The sequence below is a fragment of the Diadema antillarum genome, unplaced genomic scaffold (assembly GCF_040938485.1).
Source record: "Diadema antillarum isolate AM-2024a unplaced genomic scaffold, OU_Dant_1.0 seq00001549_RagTag, whole genome shotgun sequence".
Lineage (NCBI taxonomy): Eukaryota > Metazoa > Echinodermata > Echinoidea > Diadematoida > Diadematidae > Diadema > Diadema antillarum.
In genome coordinates, this window is record NW_027272278.1 from 736,681 (window position 1) to 760,607 (window position 23,927).

At 41.2% G+C, this 23,927-nt stretch overlaps 2 protein-coding genes across 2 annotated transcripts; both read right to left on the reverse strand.

The window, feature by feature from the left end:
* Window positions 1-37: 37 nt before the first annotated feature.
* On the reverse strand, window positions 38-5,410 carry LOC139710634 (apolipoprotein(a)-like). The gene is made up of 9 exons (XM_071622558.1): window positions 5,389-5,410; window positions 5,097-5,240; window positions 4,468-4,770; window positions 3,865-4,143; window positions 2,633-2,935; window positions 2,030-2,332; window positions 1,365-1,643; window positions 733-1,035; window positions 38-408 (listed from the first exon to the last, which is right to left on the reverse strand). The coding sequence occupies exons 1-9, from the start codon at window positions 5,408-5,410 to the stop codon at window positions 116-118; spliced, it is 2,229 nt and encodes a 742-aa protein (XP_071478659.1). The 3' UTR covers window positions 38-115.
* A 259-nt stretch (window positions 5,411-5,669) lies between these two features.
* On the reverse strand, window positions 5,670-22,279 carry LOC139710635 (apolipoprotein(a)-like). Its single transcript, XM_071622559.1, has 21 exons — window positions 22,174-22,279; window positions 20,251-20,538; window positions 19,589-19,891; window positions 18,944-19,246; window positions 18,329-18,607; window positions 17,933-18,016; window positions 17,421-17,723; window positions 16,805-17,083; window positions 13,160-13,462; window positions 12,502-12,780; window positions 11,872-12,174; window positions 11,269-11,547; window positions 10,603-10,881; window positions 10,188-10,490; window positions 9,533-9,835; window positions 8,903-9,181; window positions 8,300-8,596; window positions 7,634-7,936; window positions 7,031-7,174; window positions 6,365-6,667; window positions 5,670-6,058 (listed from the first exon to the last, which is right to left on the reverse strand). The coding sequence occupies exons 1-21, from the start codon at window positions 22,250-22,252 to the stop codon at window positions 5,748-5,750; spliced, it is 5,604 nt and encodes a 1,867-aa protein (XP_071478660.1). The 5' UTR covers window positions 22,253-22,279; the 3' UTR covers window positions 5,670-5,747.
* Between the last annotated feature and the right edge of the window lie 1,648 nt (window positions 22,280-23,927).

The window sequence follows — 23,927 nt, forward strand, 5'->3', positions numbered from 1 at the left end:
GTGCGAGGACATTGCTATTACAGCAGGTATGATCATTCACACGTGAAATCTTTTTCAAGAGTGGCTTCTTCTTCTTTTGTTTTAAGAAAAAAACCTAACAAGATATCGTAATATCTTAGGAAATCTTACCAGGCGCAGAAGTGACCACGGCTTGACAGGTGGCATGTGCTTCACCAATATCACAGTACTCCCATCTTCTGTTTCTATCGGTTGTGTAACACCAGGCCGTATTCACATTGTCAGGATTGCGACAGTAGTTGTGATCTCCCAACCCTGCGTTTGGGTAATTGTCAGGAGTCCTGGAGTGTTGGTGAGGAGCCTGAAGGCTCCATCGCTGGCAAGGTCGACCACTACGTGTCACATTGACCAAGCCTCTGTAGTCTCTCGCTCTTGGCTGGGTGTAGCATTCTGTAGGACCAATCTCCGCTGTACCTAATTAACATGGTACGAAATTTCCCAGTTTTGTTTTTTCCTCTTATTCATTCAATGTACGGGATGGCTATTTGTCTCAAACACTCTTCCTCTTTAATTCTGCTTCCTTTACTCGTTTAATCGACCCCCTCTACACCTTATCGCTCTTTTATACCATATTCATTTTGAAGACACAACGCTTTGAAAGCATTTAATACCCAGGAAAGCAAGGAAATTCTTGATACAACAAATATGCTAATACCCAGTTGAAATATTTAATGTTGTTTTCACGAAAATAAAATATCTTATAATAAAACCTACCAGGTGCAGAGGTGACCTCAGCTTGACAGGTGGGCTGTGATTCACCAATATCACAGTACTCCCATCTTCTGTTTCTATCGGTTGTGTAACACCAGGCCGTGTTCACATTGTCAGGGTTACGACAGTAGTTGTGATCTCCCAACCCTGCGTTTGGGTAATTGTCGGGAGTCCTTGAGTGTTGGTGAGGAGTCTGAAGGGTCCATCGCTGGCAGGTTCGACCACTGCGGGTCACACTGACCAAGCCTCTGTAGTCTCTCGCTCTTGGCTGGGTGTAGCATTCTTCAGGACCAACCTCATCGGGACCTATTGAAAATGTTATACGGAGTTCTCGAGCATATTTTCTCTTTTTTTACCAATTTATTATATGGCTCCGGAATGGTTATTTAAATTCAAACGCTTTTTTTTCTATTTTACAGGCTTATGGTTTTTTTTTTCCTTCACCAGGTTTTCATCGTTTACAATATTCCTAATAAAACTACTCCGCTTTAACTGCATTCTCTGCTCTTTTACACTGTTATACTTGTTAAGATAGATATGCTCATATACACAACTGAAATCTTATAAATGCTTTCTTCTTCTTTTCTTCTCAGATAAAACGGAATAACAAGTCATAATATCCTAGGAAATCTTACCTGGTGTGATGGTGACCTCAGTTTGACAGGTGGTCTGTGCTTCACCAATATCACAGTACTCCCATCTTCTGTTTCTATCGGTTGTGTAACACCAGGCCGTGTTCACATTGTCAGGGTTACGACAGTAGTTATGATCTCCCAACCCTGCGTTTGGGTAATTGTTGGGAGTCCTGGAGTGTTGGTGAGGAGCCTGAAGCGTCCATCGCTGGCAAGGTCGACCACTGCGGGTCACATTGACCAAACCGCTGTAGTCTCTCGCTCTTGGCTGAGTGTAGCATTCTCCACGACCAACCTCCGCTGCACCTAGTCAACATAGTTCGCAATTCATGAGAATGCTTCCTCTTTTTCTTTTACTTTAAGCCCCGGGATAGTTATCTGATTTATTGTTTTAACTTTTCTTTAGAATAATATAAAGGGCTTTTCTCAAAAACATATTTTCTTCAGGACTTTCGGTCCATTACCATATTCCTGTTAACTCAATCGAAAAAAGAAAAAAAAAAGAAAAAACCGCTTTGAAAACATTCCCTGCTCATTTAGTGCGAGGACATTGCTATTACAGCAGGTATGATCATTCACACGTGAAATCTTTTTCAAGAGTGGCTTCTTCTTCTTTTGTTTTAAGAAAAAAACCTAACAAGATATCGTAATATCTTAGGAAATCTTACCAGGCGCAGAAGTGACCACGGCTTGACAGGTGGCATGTGCTTCACCAATATCACAGTACTCCCATCTTCTGTTTCTATCGGTTGTGTAACACCAGGCCGTATTCACATTGTCAGGATTGCGACAGTAGTTGTGATCTCCCAACCCTGCGTTTGGGTAATTGTCAGGAGTCCTGGAGTGTTGGTGAGGAGCCTGAAGGCTCCATCGCTGGCAAGGTCGACCACTACGTGTCACATTGACCAAGCCTCTGTAGTCTCTCGCTCTTGGCTGGGTGTAGCATTCTGTAGGACCAATCTCCGCTGTACCTAATTAACATGGTACGAAATTTCCCAGTTTTGTTTTTTCCTCTTATTCATTCAATGTACGGGATGGCTATTTGTCTCAAACACTCTTCCTCTTTAATTCTGCTTCCTTTACTCGTTTAATCGACCCCCTCTACACCTTATCGCTCTTTTATACCATATTCATTTTGAAGACACAACGCTTTGAAAGCATTTAATACCCAGGAAAGCAAGGAAATTCTTGATACAACAAATATGCTAATACCCAGTTGAAATATTTAATGTTGTTTTCACGAAAATAAAATATCTTATAATAAAACCTACCAGGTGCAGAGGTGACCTCAGCTTGACAGGTGGGCTGTGATTCACCAATATCACAGTACTCCCATCTTCTGTTTCTATCGGTTGTGTAACACCAGGCCGTGTTCACATTGTCAGGGTTTCGACAGTAGTTGTGATCTCCCAACCCTGCGTTTGGGTAATTGTCGGGAGTCCTTGAGTGTTGGTGAGGAGTCTGAAGGGTCCATCGCTGGCAGGTTCGACCACTGCGGGTCACACTGACCAAGCCTCTGTAGTCTCTCGCTCTTGGCTGGGTGTAGCATTCTTCAGGACCAACCTCATCGGGACCTATTGAAAATGTTATACGGAGTTCTCGAGCATATTTTCTCTTTTTTTACCAATTTATTATATGGCTCCGGAATGGTTATTTAAATTCAAACGCTTTTTTTTCTATTTTACAGGCTTATGTTTTTTTTTTCCTTCACCAGGTTTTCATCGTTTACAATATTCCTAATAAAACTACTCCGCTTTAACTGCATTCTCTGCTCTTTTACACTGTTATACTTGTTAAGATAGATATGCTCATATACACAACTGAAATCTTATAAATGCTTTCTTCTTCTTTTCTTCTCAGATAAAACGGAATAACAAGTCATAATATCCTAGGAAATCTTACCTGGTGTTTCTATCGGTTGTGTAACACCAGGCCGTGTTCACATTGTCAGGGTTACGACAGTAGTTATGATCTCCCAACCCTGCGTTTGGGTAATTGTTGGGAGTCCTGGAGTGTTGGTGAGGAGCCTGAAGCGTCCATCGCTGGCAAGGTCGACCACTGCGGGTCACATTGACCAAACCGCTGTAATCTCTCGCTCTTGGCTGAGTGTAGCATTCTCCACGACCAACCTCCGCTGCACCTAGTCAACATAGTTCGCAATTCATGAGAATGCTTCCTCTTTTTCTTTTACTTTAAGCCCCGGGATAGTTATCTGATTTATTGTTTTAACTTTTCTTTAGAATAATATAAAGGGCTTTTCTCAAAAACATATTTTCTTCAGGACTTTCGGTCCATTACCATATTCCTGTTAACTCAATCGAAAAAAGAAAAAAAAAAGAAAAAACCGCTTTGAAAACATTCCCTGCTCATTTAGTGCGAGGACATTGCTATTACAGCAGGTATGATCATTCACACGTGAAATCTTTTTCAAGAGTGGCTTCTTCTTCTTTTGTTTTAAGAAAAAAAACCTAACAAGATATCGTAATATCTTAGGAAATCTTACCAGGCGCAGAAGTGACCACGGCTTGACAGGTGGCATGTGCTTCACCAATATCACAGTACTCCCATCTTCTGTTTCTATCGGTTGTGTAACACCAGGCCGTATTCACATTGTCAGGATTGCGACAGTAGTTGTGATCTCCCAACCCTGCGTTTGGGTAATTGTCAGGAGTCCTGGAGTGTTGGTGAGGAGCCTGAAGGCTCCATCGCTGGCAAGGTCGACCACTACGTGTCACATTGACCAAGCCTCTGTAGTCTCTCGCTCTTGGCTGGGTGTAGCATTCTGTAGGACCAATCTCCGCTGTACCTAATTAACATGGTACGAAATTTCCCAGTTTTGTTTTTTCCTCTTATTCATTCAATGTACGGGATGGCTATTTGTCTCAAACACTCTTCCTCTTTAATTCTGCTTCCTTTACTCGTTTAATCGACCCCCTCTACACCTTATCGCTCTTTTATACCATATTCATTTTGAAGACACAACGCTTTGAAAGCATTTAATACCCAGGAAAGCAAGGAAATTCTTGATACAACAAATATGCTAATACCCAGTTGAAATATTTAATGTTGTTTTCACGAAAATAAAATATCTTATAATAAAACCTACCAGGTGCAGAGGTGACCTCAGCTTGACAGGTGGGCTGTGATTCACCAATATCACAGTACTCCCATCTTCTGTTTCTATCGGTTGTGTAACACCAGGCCGTGTTCACATTGTCAGGGTTTCGACAGTAGTTGTGATCTCCCAACCCTGCGTTTGGGTAATTGTCGGGAGTCCTTGAGTGTTGGTGAGGAGTCTGAAGGGTCCATCGCTGGCAGGTTCGACCACTGCGGGTCACACTGACCAAGCCTCTGTAGTCTCTCGCTCTTGGCTGGGTGTAGCATTCTTCAGGACCAACCTCATCGGGACCTATTGAAAATGTTATACGGAGTTCTCGAGCATATTTTCTCTTTTTTTACCAATTTATTATATGGCTCCGGAATGGTTATATAAATTCAAACGCTTTTTTTTCTATTTTACAGGCTTATCTTTTTTTTCCTTCACCAGGTTTTCATCGTTTACAATATTCCTAATAAAACTACTCCGCTTTAACTGCATTCTCTGCTCTTTTACACTGTTATACTTGTTAAGATAGATATGCTCATATACACAACTGAAATCTTATAAATGCTTTCTTCTTCTTTTCTTCTCAGATAAAACGGAATAACAAGTCATAATATTCTAGGAAATCTTACCTGGTGTGATGGTGACCTCAGTTTGACAGGTGGTCTGTGCTTCACCAATATCACAGTACTCCCATCTTCTGTTTCTATCGGTTGTGTAACACCAGGCCGTGTTCACATTGTCAGGGTTACGACAGTAGTTATGATCTCCCAACCCTGCGTTTGGGTAATTGTTGGGAGTCCTGGAGTGTTGGTGAGGAGCCTGAAGCGTCCATCGCTGGCAAGGTCGACCACTGCGGGTCACATTGACCAAACCGCTGTAATCTCTCGCTCTTGGCTGAGTGTAGCATTCTCCACGACCAACCTCCGCTGCACCTAGTCAACATAGTTCGCAATTCATGAGAATGCTTCCTCTTTTTCTTTTACTTTAAGCCCCGGGATAGTTATCTGATTTATTGTTTTAACTTTTCTTTAGAATAATATAAAGGGCTTTTCTCAAAAACATATTTTCTTCAGGACTTTCGGTCCATTACCATATTCCTGTTAACTCAATCGAAAAAAGAAAAAAAAAAGAAAAAACCGCTTTGAAAACATTCCCTGCTCATTTAGTGCGAGGACATTGCTATTACAGCAGGTATGATCATTCACACGTGAAATCTTTTTCAAGAGTGGCTTCTTCTTCTTTTGTTTTAAGAAAAAAACCTAACAAGATATCGTAATATCTTAGGAAATCTTACCAGGCGCAGAAGTGACCACGGCTTGACAGGTGGCATGTGCTTCACCAATATCACAGTACTCCCATCTTCTGTTTCTATCGGTTGTGTAACACCAGGCCGTATTCACATTGTCAGGATTGCGACAGTAGTTGTGATCTCCCAACCCTGCGTTTGGGTAATTGTCAGGAGTCCTGGAGTGTTGGTGAGGAGCCTGAAGGCTCCATCGCTGGCAAGGTCGACCACTACGTGTCACATTGACCAAGCCTCTGTAGTCTCTCGCTCTTGGCTGGGTGTAGCATTCTGAAGGACCAATCTCCGCTGTACCTAATTAACATGGTACGAAATTTCCCAGTTTTGTTTTTTCCTCTTATTCATTCAATGTACGGGATGGCTATTTGTCTCAAACACTCTTCCTCTTTAATTCTGCTTCCTTTACTCGTTTAATCGACCCCCTCTACACCTTATCGCTCTTTTATACCATATTCATTTTGAAGACACAACGCTTTGAAAGCATTTAATACCCAGGAAAGCAAGGAAATTCTTGATACAACAAATATGCTAATACCCAGTTGAAATATTTAATGTTGTTTTCACGAAAATAAAATATCTTATAATAAAACCTACCAGGTGCAGAGGTGACCTCAGCTTGACAGGTGGGCTGTGATTCACCAATATCACAGTACTCCCATCTTCTGTTTCTATCGGTTGTGTAACACCAGGCCGTGTTCACATTGTCAGGGTTTCGACAGTAGTTATGATCTCCCAACCCTGCGTTTGGGTAATTGTTGGGAGTCCTGGAGTGTTGGTGAGGAGCCTGAAGCGTCCATCGCTGGCAAGGTCGACCACTGCGGGTCACATTGACCAAACCGCTGTAATCTCTCGCTCTTGGCTGAGTGTAGCATTCTCCACGACCAACCTCCGCTGCACCTAGTCAACATAGTTCGCAATTCATGAGAATGCTTCCTCTTTTTCTTTTACTTTAAGCCCCGGGATAGTTATCTGATTTATTGTTTTAACTTTTCTTTAGAATAATATAAAGGGCTTTTCTCAAAAACATATTTTCTTCAGGACTTTCGGTCCATTACCATATTCCTGTTAACTCAATCGAAAAAAGAAAAAAAAAAGAAAAAACCGCTTTGAAAACATTCCCTGCTCATTTAGTGCGAGGACATTGCTATTACAGCAGGTATGATCATTCACACGTGAAATCTTTTTCAAGAGTGGCTTCTTCTTCTTTTGTTTTAAGAAAAAAAACCTAACAAGATATCGTAATATCTTAGGAAATCTTACCAGGCGCAGAAGTGACCACGGCTTGACAGGTGGCATGTGCTTCACCAATATCACAGTACTCCCATCTTCTGTTTCTATCGGTTGTGTAACACCAGGCCGTATTCACATTGTCAGGATTGCGACAGTAGTTGTGATCTCCCAACCCTGCGTTTGGGTAATTGTCAGGAGTCCTGGAGTGTTGGTGAGGAGCCTGAAGGCTCCATCGCTGGCAAGGTCGACCACTACGTGTCACATTGACCAAGCCTCTGTAGTCTCTCGCTCTTGGCTGGGTGTAGCATTCTGTAGGACCAATCTCCGCTGTACCTAATTAACATGGTACGAAATTTCCCAGTTTTGTTTTTTCCTCTTATTCATTCAATGTACGGGATGGCTATTTGTCTCAAACACTCTTCCTCTTTAATTCTGCTTCCTTTACTCGTTTAATCGACCCCCTCTACACCTTATCGCTCTTTTATACCATATTCATTTTGAAGACACAACGCTTTGAAAGCATTTAATACCCAGGAAAGCAAGGAAATTCTTGATACAACAAATATGCTAATACCCAGTTGAAATATTTAATGTTGTTTTCACGAAAATAAAATATCTTATAATAAAACCTACCAGGTGCAGAGGTGACCTCAGCTTGACAGGTGGGCTGTGATTCACCAATATCACAGTACTCCCATCTTCTGTTTCTATCGGTTGTGTAACACCAGGCCGTGTTCACATTGTCAGGGTTTCGACAGTAGTTATGATCTCCCAACCCTGCGTTTGGGTAATTGTTGGGAGTCCTGGAGTGTTGGTGAGGAGCCTGAAGCGTCCATCGCTGGCAAGGTCGACCACTGCGGGTCACATTGACCAAACCGCTGTAATCTCTCGCTCTTGGCTGAGTGTAGCATTCTCCACGACCAACCTCCGCTGCACCTAGTCAACATAGTTCGCAATTCATGAGAATGCTTCCTCTTTTTCTTTTACTTTAAGCCCCGGGATAGTTATCTGATTTATTGTTTTAACTTTTCTTTAGAATAATATAAAGGGCTTTTCTCAAAAACATATTTTCTTCAGGACTTTCGGTCCATTACCATATTCCTGTTAACTCAATCGAAAAAAGAAAAAAAAAAGAAAAAACCGCTTTGAAAACATTCCCTGCTCATTTAGTGCGAGGACATTGCTATTACAGCAGGTATGATCATTCACACGTGAAATCTTTTTCAAGAGTGGCTTCTTCTTCTTTTGTTTTAAGAAAAAAAACCTAACAAGATATCGTAATATCTTAGGAAATCTTACCAGGCGCAGAAGTGACCACGGCTTGACAGGTGGCATGTGCTTCACCAATATCACAGTACTCCCATCTTCTGTTTCTATCGGTTGTGTAACACCAGGCCGTATTCACATTGTCAGGATTGCGACAGTAGTTGTGATCTCCCAACCCTGCGTTTGGGTAATTGTCAGGAGTCCTGGAGTGTTGGTGAGGAGCCTGAAGGCTCCATCGCTGGCAAGGTCGACCACTACGTGTCACATTGACCAAGCCTCTGTAGTCTCTCGCTCTTGGCTGGGTGTAGCATTCTGTAGGACCAATCTCCGCTGTACCTAATTAACATGGTACGAAATTTCCCAGTTTTGTTTTTTCCTCTTATTCATTCAATGTACGGGATGGCTATTTGTCTCAAACACTCTTCCTCTTTAATTCTGCTTCCTTTACTCGTTTAATCGACCCCCTCTACACCTTATCGCTCTTTTATACCATATTCATTTTGAAGACACAACGCTTTGAAAGCATTTAATACCCAGGAAAGCAAGGAAATTCTTGATACAACAAATATGCTAATACCCAGTTGAAATATTTAATGTTGTTTTCACGAAAATAAAATATCTTATAATAAAACCTACCAGGTGCAGAGGTGACCTCAGCTTGACAGGTGGGCTGTGATTCACCAATATCACAGTACTCCCATCTTCTGTTTCTATCGGTTGTGTAACACCAGGCCGTGTTCACATTGTCAGGGTTTCGACAGTAGTTGTGATCTCCCAACCCTGCGTTTGGGTAATTGTCGGGAGTCCTTGAGTGTTGGTGAGGAGTCTGAAGGGTCCATCGCTGGCAGGTTCGACCACTGCGGGTCACACTGACCAAGCCTCTGTAGTCTCTCGCTCTTGGCTGGGTGTAGCATTCTTCAGGACCAACCTCATCGGGACCTATTGAAAATGTTATACGGAGTTCTCGAGCATATTTTCTCTTTTTTTACCAATTTATTATATGGCTCCGGAATGGTTATATAAATTCAAACGCTTTTTTTTCTATTTTACAGGCTTATCTTTTTTTTTCCTTCACCAGGTTTTCATCGTTTACAATATTCCTAATAAAACTACTCCGCTTTAACTGCATTCTCTGCTCTTTTACACTGTTATACTTGTTAAGATAGATATGCTCATATACACAACTGAAATCTTATAAATGCTTTCTTCTTCTTTTCTTCTCAGATAAAACGGAATAACAAGTCATAATATTCTAGGAAATCTTACCTGGTGTGATGGTGACCTCAGTTTGACAGGTGGTCTGTGCTTCACCAATATCACAGTACTCCCATCTTCTGTTTCTATCGGTTGTGTAACACCAGGTCGTGTTCACATTGTCAGGGTTACGACAGTAGTTATGATCTCCCAACCCTGCGTTTGGGTAATTGTTGGGAGTCCTGGAGTGTTGGTGAGGAGCCTGAAGCGTCCATCGCTGGCAAGGTCGACCACTGCGGGTCACATTGACCAAACCTCTGTAGTCTCTCGCTCTTGGCTGAGTGTAGCATTCTCCACGACCAACCTCCGCTTCACCTAGTCAACATAGTTCGCAATTCATGAGAATGCTTCCTCTTTTTCTTTTACTTTAAGCCCCAGGATAGTTATCTGATTTATTGTTTTAACTTTTCTTTTGAATAATATAAAGGGCTTTTATCATAAACATATTTTCTTCAGGACTTTCGGTCCATTACCATATTCCTATTAACCCAATCGAAAAAAAAAAAAAAACGCTTTGAAAACATTCCCTGCTCATTTAGTGCGAGGACATTGCTATTACAACAGGAATGATCATTCACACATGAAATCTTTTTCAAGAGTGGCTTCTTCTTCTTTTGTTTTAAGAAAAAAACCTAACAAGAAATCGTAATAATTTAGGAAATCTTACCAGGCGCAGAAGTGACCACGGCTTGACAGGTGGTCTGTGCTTCACCAATATCACAGTACTCCCATCTTCTGTTTCTATCAGTTGTGTAACACCAGGCCGTATTCACATTGTCAGGGTTGCGACAGTAGTTGTGATCTCCCAACCCTGCGTTTGGGTAATTGTCAGGAGTCCTTGAGTGTTGGTGAGGAGCCTGAAGGGTCCATCGCTGGCAGGTTCGACCACTGCGGGTCACACTGACCGAACCTCTGTAGTCTCTTGCTCTTGTCTGGGTGTAGCATTCTTCAGGACCCACCTCCGATGGACCTAGTTAACATAGGAAAGCAAGGAAATTCTTGATACAACAAATATGCTAATACCCAGTTGAAATATTTAATGTTGTTTTCACGAAAATAAAATATCTTATAATAAAACCTACCAGGTGCAGAGGTGACCTCAGCTTGACAGGTGGGCTGTGATTCACCAATATCACAGTACTCCCATCTTCTGTTTCTATCGGTTGTGTAACACCAGGCCGTGTTCACATTGTCAGGGTTTCGACAGTAGTTATGATCTCCCAACCCTGCGTTTGGGTAATTGTTGGGAGTCCTGGAGTGTTGGTGAGGAGCCTGAAGCGTCCATCGCTGGCAAGGTCGACCACTGCGGGTCACATTGACCAAACCGCTGTAATCTCTCGCTCTTGGCTGAGTGTAGCATTCTCCACGACCAACCTCCGCTGCACCTAGTCAACATAGTTCGCAATTCATGAGAATGCTTCCTCTTTTTCTTTTACTTTAAGCCCCGGGATAGTTATCTGATTTATTGTTTTAACTTTTCTTTAGAATAATATAAAGGGCTTTTCTCAAAAACATATTTTCTTCAGGACTTTCGGTCCATTACCATATTCCTGTTAACTCAATCGAAAAAAGAAAAAAAAAAGAAAAAACCGCTTTGAAAACATTCCCTGCTCATTTAGTGCGAGGACATTGCTATTACAGCAGGTATGATCATTCACACGTGAAATCTTTTTCAAGAGTGGCTTCTTCTTCTTTTGTTTTAAGAAAAAAAACCTAACAAGATATCGTAATATCTTAGGAAATCTTACCAGGCGCAGAAGTGACCACGGCTTGACAGGTGGCATGTGCTTCACCAATATCACAGTACTCCCATCTTCTGTTTCTATCGGTTGTGTAACACCAGGCCGTATTCACATTGTCAGGATTGCGACAGTAGTTGTGATCTCCCAACCCTGCGTTTGGGTAATTGTCAGGAGTCCTGGAGTGTTGGTGAGGAGCCTGAAGGCTCCATCGCTGGCAAGGTCGACCACTACGTGTCACATTGACCAAGCCTCTGTAGTCTCTCGCTCTTGGCTGGGTGTAGCATTCTGTAGGACCAATCTCCGCTGTACCTAATTAACATGGTACGAAATTTCCCAGTTTTGTTTTTTCCTCTTATTCATTCAATGTACGGGATGGCTATTTGTCTCAAACACTCTTCCTCTTTAATTCTGCTTCCTTTACTCGTTTAATCGACCCCCTCTACACCTTATCGCTCTTTTATACCATATTCATTTTGAAGACACAACGCTTTGAAAGCATTTAATACCCAGGAAAGCAAGGAAATTCTTGATACAACAAATATGCTAATACCCAGTTGAAATATTTAATGTTGTTTTCACGAAAATAAAATATCTTATAATAAAACCTACCAGGTGCAGAGGTGACCTCAGCTTGACAGGTGGGCTGTGATTCACCAATATCACAGTACTCCCATCTTCTGTTTCTATCGGTTGTGTAACACCAGGCCGTGTTCACATTGTCAGGGTTTCGACAGTAGTTGTGATCTCCCAACCCTGCGTTTGGGTAATTGTCGGGAGTCCTTGAGTGTTGGTGAGGAGTCTGAAGGGTCCATCGCTGGCAGGTTCGACCACTGCGGGTCACACTGACCAAGCCTCTGTAGTCTCTCGCTCTTGGCTGGGTGTAGCATTCTTCAGGACCAACCTCATCGGGACCTATTGAAAATGTTATACGGAGTTCTCGAGCATATTTTCTCTTTTTTTACCAATTTATTATATGGCTCCGGAATGGTTATATAAATTCAAACGCTTTTTTTTCTATTTTACAGGCTTATCTTTTTTTTTCCTTCACCAGGTTTTCATCGTTTACAATATTCCTAATAAAACTACTCCGCTTTAACTGCATTCTCTGCTCTTTTACACTGTTATACTTGTTAAGATAGATATGCTCATATACACAACTGAAATCTTATAAATGCTTTCTTCTTCTTTTCTTCTCAGATAAAACGGAATAACAAGTCATAATATTCTAGGAAATCTTACCTGGTGTGATGGTGACCTCAGTTTGACAGGTGGTCTGTGCTTCACCAATATCACAGTACTCCCATCTTCTGTTTCTATCGGTTGTGTAACACCAGGTCGTGTTCACATTGTCAGGGTTACGACAGTAGTTATGATCTCCCAACCCTGCGTTTGGGTAATTGTTGGGAGTCCTGGAGTGTTGGTGAGGAGCCTGAAGCGTCCATCGCTGGCAAGGTCGACCACTGCGGGTCACATTGACCAAACCTCTGTAGTCTCTCGCTCTTGGCTGAGTGTAGCATTCTCCACGACCAACCTCCGCTTCACCTAGTCAACATAGTTCGCAATTCATGAGAATGCTTCCTCTTTTTCTTTTACTTTAAGCCCCAGGATAGTTATCTGATTTATTGTTTTAACTTTTCTTTTGAATAATATAAAGGGCTTTTATCATAAACATATTTTCTTCAGGACTTTCGGTCCATTACCATATTCCTATTAACCCAATCGAAAAAAGGAAAAAAAAAACGCTTTGAAAACATTCCCTGCTCATTTAGTGCGAGGACATTGCTATAGAACATGAATGATCATTCACACATGAAATCTTTTTCAAGAGTGGCTTCTTCTTCTTTTGTTTTAAGAAAAAAAACCTAACAAGAAATCGTAATAATTTAGGAAATCTTACCAGGCGCAGAAGTGACCACGGCTTGACAGGTGGTCTGTGCTTCACCAATATCACAGTACTCCCATCTTCTGTTTCTATCAGTTGTGTAACACCAGGCCGTATTCACATTGTCAGGGTTGCGACAGTAGTTGTGATCTCCCAACCCTGCGTTTGGATAATTGTCGGGAGTCCTTGAGTGTTGGTGAGGAGCCTGAAGGGTCCATCGCTGGCAGGTTCGACCACTGCGGGTCACACTGACCGAACCTCTGTAGTCTCTTGCTCTTGTCTGGGTGTAGCATTCTTCAGGACCCACCTCCGATGGACCTAGTTAACATAATACGCATTTCAGGAGTATGCTTTCTTTTCTTTTCCTTTCGATATCAGTAATCCCCCGAAATGGTTATTTAATTCAGCGCTTTCACTTTTTTAATAATAAGAAAGCCTGTTCTCATTAACCCATTTTCTTTAATACTTTCGGGTCATTACCATATTACTTTTAACGCAGCAACAAAACAAAAACAAAACAAAACAAAAACGCTTTCGAAACATTCTCTGCTGATTAAGTGTGAAGCCATTCGTATATTGTCTTGCCACCCGTTTATTGCTTGGTGGTACCCACTATAGACTTAATACACTTTGGGGAATGACAATTTCCACAAAAAGTGTGCCCTAGATCGCTTTATTTCAACTCTAAAAACACAAAAGCTCCGTCGAGCGGGAGATGGAATGCCGCTCCCACATCCTCCCCCTAATCTCTACTTCACTAGATTTTGATATACACAGAGATGATGCACATTTGGAATAACAGCTTAATTCCGTGATTTTAACACTTCCTGAAAAAGCCCTTATCTATTTCCATTATTATTTGGCACTTGAAAAATTCGAAGTATTGCATCAAAAGTTGTCACAAGATCGCTGAATTTCGGGTCTGAAAATCACCTTCGTGTGAAAGGAGAAATGACCCTTATCTACACAATCGTGTGCGTGCTTTTTCTGTTTGAATGCTGAACAGACAACATTCATGATAATCATTGTAAGAATCAACACAAAGAGTTTATTTAAATGATACCATTTTATATAGGCAAATTGTTCACTGATAATCTACATTAAAATATATTGCTATCTTAAACAAATGGGACTGTTTCAAGTCGAAAAAAACCCGCAAAAACATGCATCAAATTGCACCATTTGCAACATCAAAAAGCAAAAAGTTCTCACCTTGGGAGGGGGAACACCCCCCTCCCACACCCTCCCCTCTCCCCCCCCCCCCCCCCCCGATCGCTCCGCTCGCTCGGGCTCAGTTGCGTTCATGATATTCAGTGTAAGAATGAGTACAACAGGTTTATTTAAATGATACCATTTTACAGATAAATTGTTCATTGATAATCTACATCAAAATATACTGCTACCATTAAACAAGTGGGACTGTTTCAAGTCGATAAAACACGCAAAAAGAAATGCATCAAACTGCACCATTTGCAACATCAAAATACAAAAAGTTATCATTGTGGGAGGGGGGACACACCCTCCCCTCTCCCCTCGCTTGCTCCGGTCGCTCGGGCTCAGTCGCGTTCATGATATTCAGTGTATGAATTAATACAAGAAGTTTATCGAAATGATACCATTTTACAGACAACATGGACAAATTGTTCATTGATAATCTACATCAAAATATACTGCTACCTTAATCAAGTGGGACTGTTTCAAGTCGATAGAACACGCAAAAAAGATGCATCCAATTGCAACATTTGCAACATCAAAATGCAGCAAGTTCTCGTCGGAGGGGGACACCCCCATCCAACATTCTCCCCTCGCGCCTCGCTCGCTCCGCTCGCTTGGGCTCAGTCGCGTTCACGATATTGAGCTTAAGAATTAATATAAGAAGTTTATCTAAATGATACCATTTTATAGGCAAATTGTTCATTGATAATCTACATCAAAATAGACTGCTACCTTAAACAAGTGGGACTGTTTCAAATCGATAAAACACACAAAAACATGCATCAAATTGAATCATTTGCAACATCAAAATGCAAAAAGTTCTCACCGTGGGAGGGAGGACACCCCCCCCCCCCCCCCCCCCCCGGGTCAAATCCTGGCCACGCCGTTGAATATCAGACTCACAACGATCACATCACATCGCATCATTACGTCGAGACGCCATTAATAATATCACCGAGATGACAATCGAGCTGCGTGCGTACGAAAAACGTTATTACCGTAACTCGCCGATCCGGCGACGGCGGCGACCCATCAGGGCTAGTCGCCTGACACCATGCACAGCCGTCATTCTACTCGCCGCACAAACTGCCGATACACACAGCGTATACAGTATGTCCCCCCCCCCCCCCCCCGGAAAAAAAATACAACGGTGCCCTCCGCAATGATATCTTTAAAAATAGTGAATCAATCTAAATATAAATTCAGGGTATGAAACTATAACTCATTGCCCACATCTTACAGAAAATCCCACTCAATTTGCTTCAGTGGTCAAAGAGAAATACGGAATTTTGTAGAGGATGTTGGGAATCTCTTCTGTCCAAGTTCTGTCTATTATTTACACACAAGAGCATCTAAGTGCTAAACTCGGAAGAATCCGATTCATGTCATGCTTTACAACAATCCACATTTCTCTGTGACCGCTTAACCAAACCGAATGGGGATTTCTGCAAAATAGAGCTAAAATGTTATATTTTAAGACTCTGAAGTAGCATTTAAAAAGTTTAATCATATTGGGCGTTATCAATGCGAAAATCTGATTGTAATTTTTGGGGGACATACTGCAGTAAGTCGCCCCAAAAATTACAATCAGATTTTCGAATTGATAACACCCAATATGACCAATCTGTCTAAGTGCTACTTCAGGGTCTTAAAACATAACATCTTAGCTTTATTTTGCAGAAAACCCCATACAATTTGGTTAAGCGGTCACAGAGAAATGTGGATTGCTGTAAAGCATGTCATGAGTCTGATTATTCCAATTTTAGCAATTCAATGCTCTTGTGTGTGAATAATAGACAGAATTTGGACAGAAGAGATTCCCGACATCCTCTACAAAATTCCTCATTTCTCTTTGACCACTGAAGCAAATCAAATGGGGTTTTCTGTAAGATATGGGCAATGAGTTATAGTTTCATACCCTGAATTTGTATTAAGATTGTTTCACTATTTTTAAAGATATCATTGCGGAGGGCACCGTTGTAATTGTTTTTTTTTTTTGGGGGGGGGGACATACTGTACAAGACTTCAGCGTACAATACATTACAAAACCATGGGGAGACACCGCGGACGCGTCCGCCCTCGTTGAGCGTCAGCTCACCACCACTCGCTCCTATATACTTCTCGAGCGAGGGTATACTCACGTGCCACCCGTGACTCGCCCCCCCCCCCCCCCCCCCCACCGAAACTCTTACTGCCATGGGGTCACCACACGCCCCTACGTCCTACCAGACGTACCAAAGACAGCAACTCCAGTGCTTTAAACTTATTTCATTACAATACTAACGCAAAATGCAAACATTCTCTGCTCATTTAGTGCGAAGACATTCGTATCAAATCATTACGACCATACACTCGGGAAATCTCTTTTAAAAAGTATATACGTTCTTCTTCTTTTGTTTTAAGATAAAACCTACCAAGAAATCCCAATATTTTAGGAATTCTTACCAGGCGCAGAGGTGACCACGGCCTGACATGTGGCCTGTGCTTCACCAACATCACAGTACTCCCATCTTCTGTTTCGATCGTTTGTGTAACACCAGGCCGTGTTCACATTGTCAGGATTACGACAATAGTTGTGATCTCCCAATCCTGCGTTTGGGTAATTGTCAGGAGTCCTGGAGTGTTGGTGAGGAGCCTGAAGGGTCCATCGCTGGCAAGGTCGACCACTGCGGGTCACATTGACCAAGCCTCTATAGTCTCTCGCTCTTGTCTGGGTGTAGCATTCTCCAGGACCAACCTCCTCGGGACCTAGTTTAGTTTAACATGGTACGAAATTCCCGAGTAATGTTTTCTTCTCTTATCCATTCCATAAAATAATGGGATGGTTACTTGTCTCAAGCAGTCTTCCTCTTTAATTTTCCTTCCTTCGCTTGTTTAATCGATTTCATCTACACCTTATAGCTCTTTTATAGCATATTTATTTGAAGACACAACACTTTGAATCATTTTATACATAGTAAGCAAGGAAATATCTTGTTACAACAGATATGCTAATACCCAATTGAAATCTGTACATATTTTTTTTTTTCAGGAAAGTAAAATATCTTATAATAAAACCTACCAGGTGCAGAGGTGACCTCAGCTTGACAGGTGACCTGTGCTTCACCAATATCACAGTACTCCCATCTTCTGTTTCTATCGGTTGTGTAACACCAGGCCGTGTTCACATTGTCAGGGTTGCGACAGTAGTTGTGATCTCCCAACCCTGCGTTTGGGTAATTGTCGGGAGTCCTTGAGTGTTGGTGAGGAGCCTGAAGGGTCCATCGCTGGCAGGTTCGACCACTACGGGTCACATTGACCAAACCCCTGTAGTCTCTCGCTCGTGGCTGAGTGTAGCATTCTCCAGGACCAACCTCCTCGGGACCTAATTATCATAGTACGAAATTCCCGGGTAATGTTTTCTTCCCTTGTCCATTCAGTATACGGGACGGCTACTTGTCTCAAACACTCTTCCTCTTTAATGTTCCTTCCTTCGACAGTAGTTATGATCTCCCAACCCTGCGTTTGGGTAATTGTCGGGAGTCCTTGAGTGTTGGTGAGGAGCCTGAAGGGTCCATCGCTGGCAGGTTCGACCACTGCGGGTCACACTGACCAAGCCTCTGTAGTCTCTCGCTCGTGGCTGAGTGTAGCATTCTCCAGGACCAACCTCCTCGGGACCTAATTATCATAGTACGAAATTCCCGGGTAATGTTTTCTTCCCTTGTCCATTCAATATACGGGACGGCTACTTGTCTCAAACACTCTTCCTCTTTAATGTTCCTTCCTTCGCTCGTTTAATCGATTTCATCTACAGCTTATCTCTCTTTTATACCATATTCATTTGAAGACACAACACTTTGAAATCATTTTATATCCACTAAAGCGAGGAAATATCTTGTTACAACAGATATGCTAATACCCAATTGAAAGCTATAAATATCTTTGTTTTTCAAGAAAATGGAAAATGAAATATTTTATAATAAAACTTACGAGGTGCAGAGGTGACCTCAGGTTGACAGGTGGCATGTGCTTCACCAATATCACAGTACTCCCATCTTCTGTTTCTATCGGTTGTGTAACACCAGGCCGTGTTCACATTGTCAGGGTTACGACAGTAGTTATGATCTCCCAACCCTGCGTTTGGGTAATTGTCGGGAGTCCTTGAGTGTTGGTGAGGAGCCTGAAGGGTCCATCGCTGGCAGGTTCGACCACTGCGGGTCACACTGACCAAGCCTCTGTAGTCTCTCGCTCGTGGCTGAGTGTAGCATTCTCCAGGACCAACCTCCTCGGGACCTAATTATCATAGTACGAAATTCCCGGGTAATGTTTTCTTCCCTTGTCCATTCAATATACGGGACGGCTACTTGTCTCAAACACTCTTCCTCTTTAATGTTCCTTCCTTCGCTCGTTTAATCGATTTCATCTACAGCTTATCTCTCTTTTATACCATATTCATTTGAAGACACAACACTTTGAAATCATTTTATATCCACTAAAGCGAGGAAATATCTTGTTACAACAGATATGCTAATACCCAATTGAAAGCTATAAATATCTTTGTTTTTCAAGAAAATGGAAAATGAAATATTTTATAATAAAACTTACGAGGTGCAGAGGTGACCTCAGGTTGACAGGTGGCATGTGCTTCACCAATATCACAGTACTCCCATCTTCTGTTTCTATCGGTTGTGTAACACCAGGCCGTGTTCACATTGTCAGGGTTACGACAATAGTTATGATCTCCCAACCCTGCGTTTGGGTAATTGTCGGGAGTCCTTGAGTGTTGGTGAGGAGCCTGAAGGGTCCATCGCTGGCAAGTTCGACCACTGCGGGTCACGCTGACCAACCCTCTGTAGTCTCTCGCTCTTGGCTGAGTGTAGCATTCTACAGGACCGACCTCCTCTGAACCTAGTTAACATAGTACGCAATATCATTCCCGAGTATGTTTTCTTATCCATTCAATATATAGGGCCCGTGATGGGTATTTTACTCAATTTTTTTCCAATTTTTCTTATTATAACAACATTTCTCATTATCCTCCATTTTCCTTGCAACTCTTTGGTCCTTTCCAATATTCTTTGTAAGGCTACACTGCTTTGGAAACATCTGCTCAGCGAATGAGAGCAAATTCTTATTACAGCAGATATGCCCATACATACTAGAAAAATAATTTTAGTGCTTTATTATTCTTTCTTTTAAACATAAATCTTAGACCTTAACAAAGAATCACAACATTTTAGGAAATCTTACCAGGAGTAGAGGTGACCTCAGCTTGACAGGTGGCATGTGCTTCACCAATATTACAGTACTCCCATCTTCTGTTTCTATCGGTTGTGTAACACCAGGCCGTGTTCACATTGTCAGGGTTGCGACAGTAGTTGTGATCTCCCAACCCTACGTTTGGGTAATTGTCAGGAGTCCTTGAGTGTTGGTGAGGAGCCTGAAGGGTCCATCGCTGGCAGGTTCGACCACTACGGGTCACATTGACCAAACCTCTGTAGTCTCTCGCTCTTGGCTGAGTGTAGCATTCTCCAGGACCAACTTCCTCGGGACCTAGTTAAACATGTTACGCAATATAATTTCCGAGTGTGTTTTCTTCATCACTCAATACAATGTAGGAGACTCCGAGATGGTGATTTGATAAAATAGTTTTCTTCTTTTTCCTATTATGTAGCCCTTTCTCATTCTTCTTCTTCTTCTCTTTTCTTGACCTTTTTTCTGGGTCCTTTTCACTACTCTTGCTAAGAATACACTTCTTTGGAAAATCAGTTTATTGAATGCGAGTATATTCTTATTACAGCAGATATGCTCATACACACTAGTGAAATATTTTTAGTGCTTTATTCTTTGTTCTTCTAAAGATAACCCTTAAATCTTAAACAAAACAAAAAAATCACAACAGGAAATCTTACCAGTTGTAATGGTGACCTCAGCTTGACAGGTGACCTGTGCTTCACCAATATCACAGTACTCCCATCTTCTGTTCCTATCGGTTGTGTAACACCAGGCCGTGTTCTCATTGTCAGGGTTGCGACAGTAGTTGTGATCTCCCAACCCTGCGTTTGGGTAATTGTCAGGAGTCCTGGAGTGTTGGTGAGGAGCCTGAAGGGTCCATCGCTGGCAAGTTCGACCACTGCGGGTCACATTGACCAAGCCTCTGTAGTCAGTTGCTCTTGGCAGGGTGTAGCATTCGCCCGAACCTGGTGAAAGATTAAGACTTGTATTTAGACTCAAGCTTGAAAGGATAATGTACAATATACAATTCCATTTCGTTTTATTTCATTTCATTTTATTTCATTCATTTAATTGCAGTCTCTTTCCCACATATAAGACAAGAATTATAGTTTCAGGTCAAAGGTATGATATATAATAAGCTCCATGAACAAAAAAGAAGCAAACGGCACCAAAGTAAATCCATGTACAAGACTTGCACTTGTAGAGGGAGACAGAGTGAAGGAACTCACATCTTCACGTTTACCCCTCTGAATAATATCCTTCTTTCATTTATCCTATGCCTTGTCCGCCTTGGACTACTTAAAAGGATGGTACAGTATTGGTGGAGATGAAAATTGGGCTTTTAACTTTGTGCGAGATACCAAGAAAACACATATGATATGGTACAGAGCATACCATTTTAAGAGTAATTCAAACTTTATTTGATGAATATCGGGTTTTGAATGGCTGAAACATCCAAAAACAAAGTAAAACAAAGTGATCGTAATAAATTGTAGGTCCCACACTTTATCACAATCGCTCCTTTTGGATATCTCAGCCATTTCAAAACCAATTTTCATCAAATAAACGTTGAATTCCTCATAGAATTACATGCCCTTTCATATTTTATAAGAGGTTTCTCATTATCTCACCAAAAAAAAAAAAAAAAATGTTAGAAACCTAAAATTGGGTCTCACCCAAAACTGTACGATCCCTTTAACATAACAATGTCGGAATCTCGGAGCTTGGGTATTTTGTTCCTTGTTCATCGTGTCACTGCCGGAAACCAGGGACAGCCTGGTGGTAGTGTCGCTGCCCGGAAAGCACTAGATGACAGGTTCGAGTCCCACTAATTCCTTTTTTTCCGACATGTTTGTTAATTTACAGATCAGCAGTACTGCTGCGATCTTAACAAATTTAATTTGTAGAGGGAGACAAACTGAAGAAACTCACACCTTCTCCTTCACCCTCTGAATAATATCCTTCTTTCACTTGCACAACTTAAAGTAGTTAAGTCTAGTTCCTTTCTCCGGAAACCATTTCACGTGGTAGTTCGTACGAAGCATCCTTCTACCTTTATTAGACAAGGTATTAGCTCATTCTCATGGTATACGTTTGTGTATTGATATCACGTGATTTTTTTTTTCCTGTAAATTGTGGGTCTCTATATCCTGCAAAATAATGAACCACGACTTTCTGCACCAGCACGGTGACCAGGATATAAGAGTTTCATCGCAAATTGAGCTATAATAAGCGTCATTTTTTAAACATTTTAAAATACGTCAATCATCAGATAGAGCGGAATAAGACCTTTCCAGATATATCTCACTTGTAAATATTAGCGAGAACTAAGATTTTCCTATTGTTCTCTGTTTTTTTTTAGCAGTAATCGCAAATATATCAACCAAACAAGCATAGACTTAGCTCGTTTTGCAATACAATTCTTCATTATAAAAAACAAGCCATGATTATTACAAGACTATACTGTTAGTATCATTGATAAAGTCATCATCATCATTAATTGTATATACATCAAGTCAAATTTGACATCGGTGTGTGCCGTTACAGAAGAAACAGAGAGGAAAGCCGCTCTTTCATTTGAAGCACTTTTAGAGACTTACCCCATCTCGGGAACAAGGCCAAGGCCAGAAAACATATGACCAAGAAGCAGATTGGAATTCGCAAGGCTACTTGGTCCATGACCCATCGCCTGACAGCTCCGCCTCGCTGCCGTGCAACCTCGACCAGTTTGCAAACAAACGCTTTGCTGCAAATTCTCTTGACAGAAATCAGCACCAGTTTGCCCAGGATTTGCTGAATGCTTCCTGTCTAGACAAGAGGAAATCTGAAATCTAAAGCGGGAGAGTAAGACGAGCAGGAAACAATGTGGATTCCTCAACTCTGTTGCGGCATCGGGCTAATACCGGTCTTTTATAGGCCTAGTACCTTTCCACCATCCATCAATATTGCTGACAAGAGTTCATAATCAGTGCCTTTACCATGCACTCCCCTAAAGAGCTTGTGAGGGGAGGGGAGAAGCACAATTAGATGGTGCATGGAAACACAGACGAGGGGTTAAAATGGCAAACGCAGAATTCTTCGGGTACTAGTGCATACTGATTGTTCTCAAGTGCTAGAATTACCAGCAACATTTCTGCTACGCATCATGGAGAGAAAAGATTAATTTGTCTGATATCGCTAATAATTAATATCATAAGACGCACTCTTTAATTTGAATGTCTAGACAGATACGTTAATTAATTTTGTCTTTATAATCTACATCGGGATGATTCAGATCAAAATAGACCCTGGGAGGTCACTAGGATCAAACTTTCAAACAACACGAACAAGCATGTAAAATACTTTCGACTCCGCATAAAAGTCATCGGAACATGATACGTCCAAGAAACGGATAACTCAGTGAAAACAAGCCCAAATTTACACTCATAAATGAAGGTCTTAAATGGAAGATCAGATGTATAGTTTGTTTTATCTTGTCAAAATGACATATTTTAGTTTGAAACAGCATTGAGTGAATTGAAAACAAAGAACATATAATTTTGATATCTTCAAAAATATTTCTTGTTACGTAACTAGTGCAGGATACATACTTCTCAATACGATTGTAACTTTACATATAATAAAAAGAATATATGAAGAGTTTGCACAAACCGATAAGTCCATATTTGCCAAATGGGGACATCTGCTATTAAAGATCGAGAAAAATAAAGAGAATAATAAGAAAATTGTTGTTTCTTTTGACCATTACTTCAAAAATGTACCTTTATATGTAGTGACCAATATATCATTTAAAAGGTATTATCTTGTACTTTATGTCAGAGACCGTACTTCAAAATCTTCAAAGATGGACTTATCGGTTTTTGCGAACAAACTCTCTATATGTTATAATAAAGGTATAATAATTATACTATAAAGTGTCACGACAAAGAAAGACACTCTCTGGTGGAATCAAGAGGTTCATCCGGGATCTCCTTGACAGGTTATAGGTTAAGTACATTGCCTAACTTTATGATAATGATATTTAAAAGTTGTCATCGCGCCGAAAGACAGAATACAGCGTAGTCCATTTCATTGTCTTATATATAAGTTCTATTCCATGTTTATGGACTGCGCGGGATTGTAGTAAGCAGACAGAGTTTAGAGCCACTCTATGTTGAAAGGCTTAATTTAATATTTGCAGATCATATGTGTAAGGGATAAAAACATCCATTTTAAAAATGTGAATGCTTATAATTGATGTTGAATATATTGAAATACACAAAATGTGTACAATACTTATAATAAAAATGTTTCCAGACTAAACTATCTACAGTTGAGAAATATACGGATTCCAAGTATCTCCTTATTATAAGGA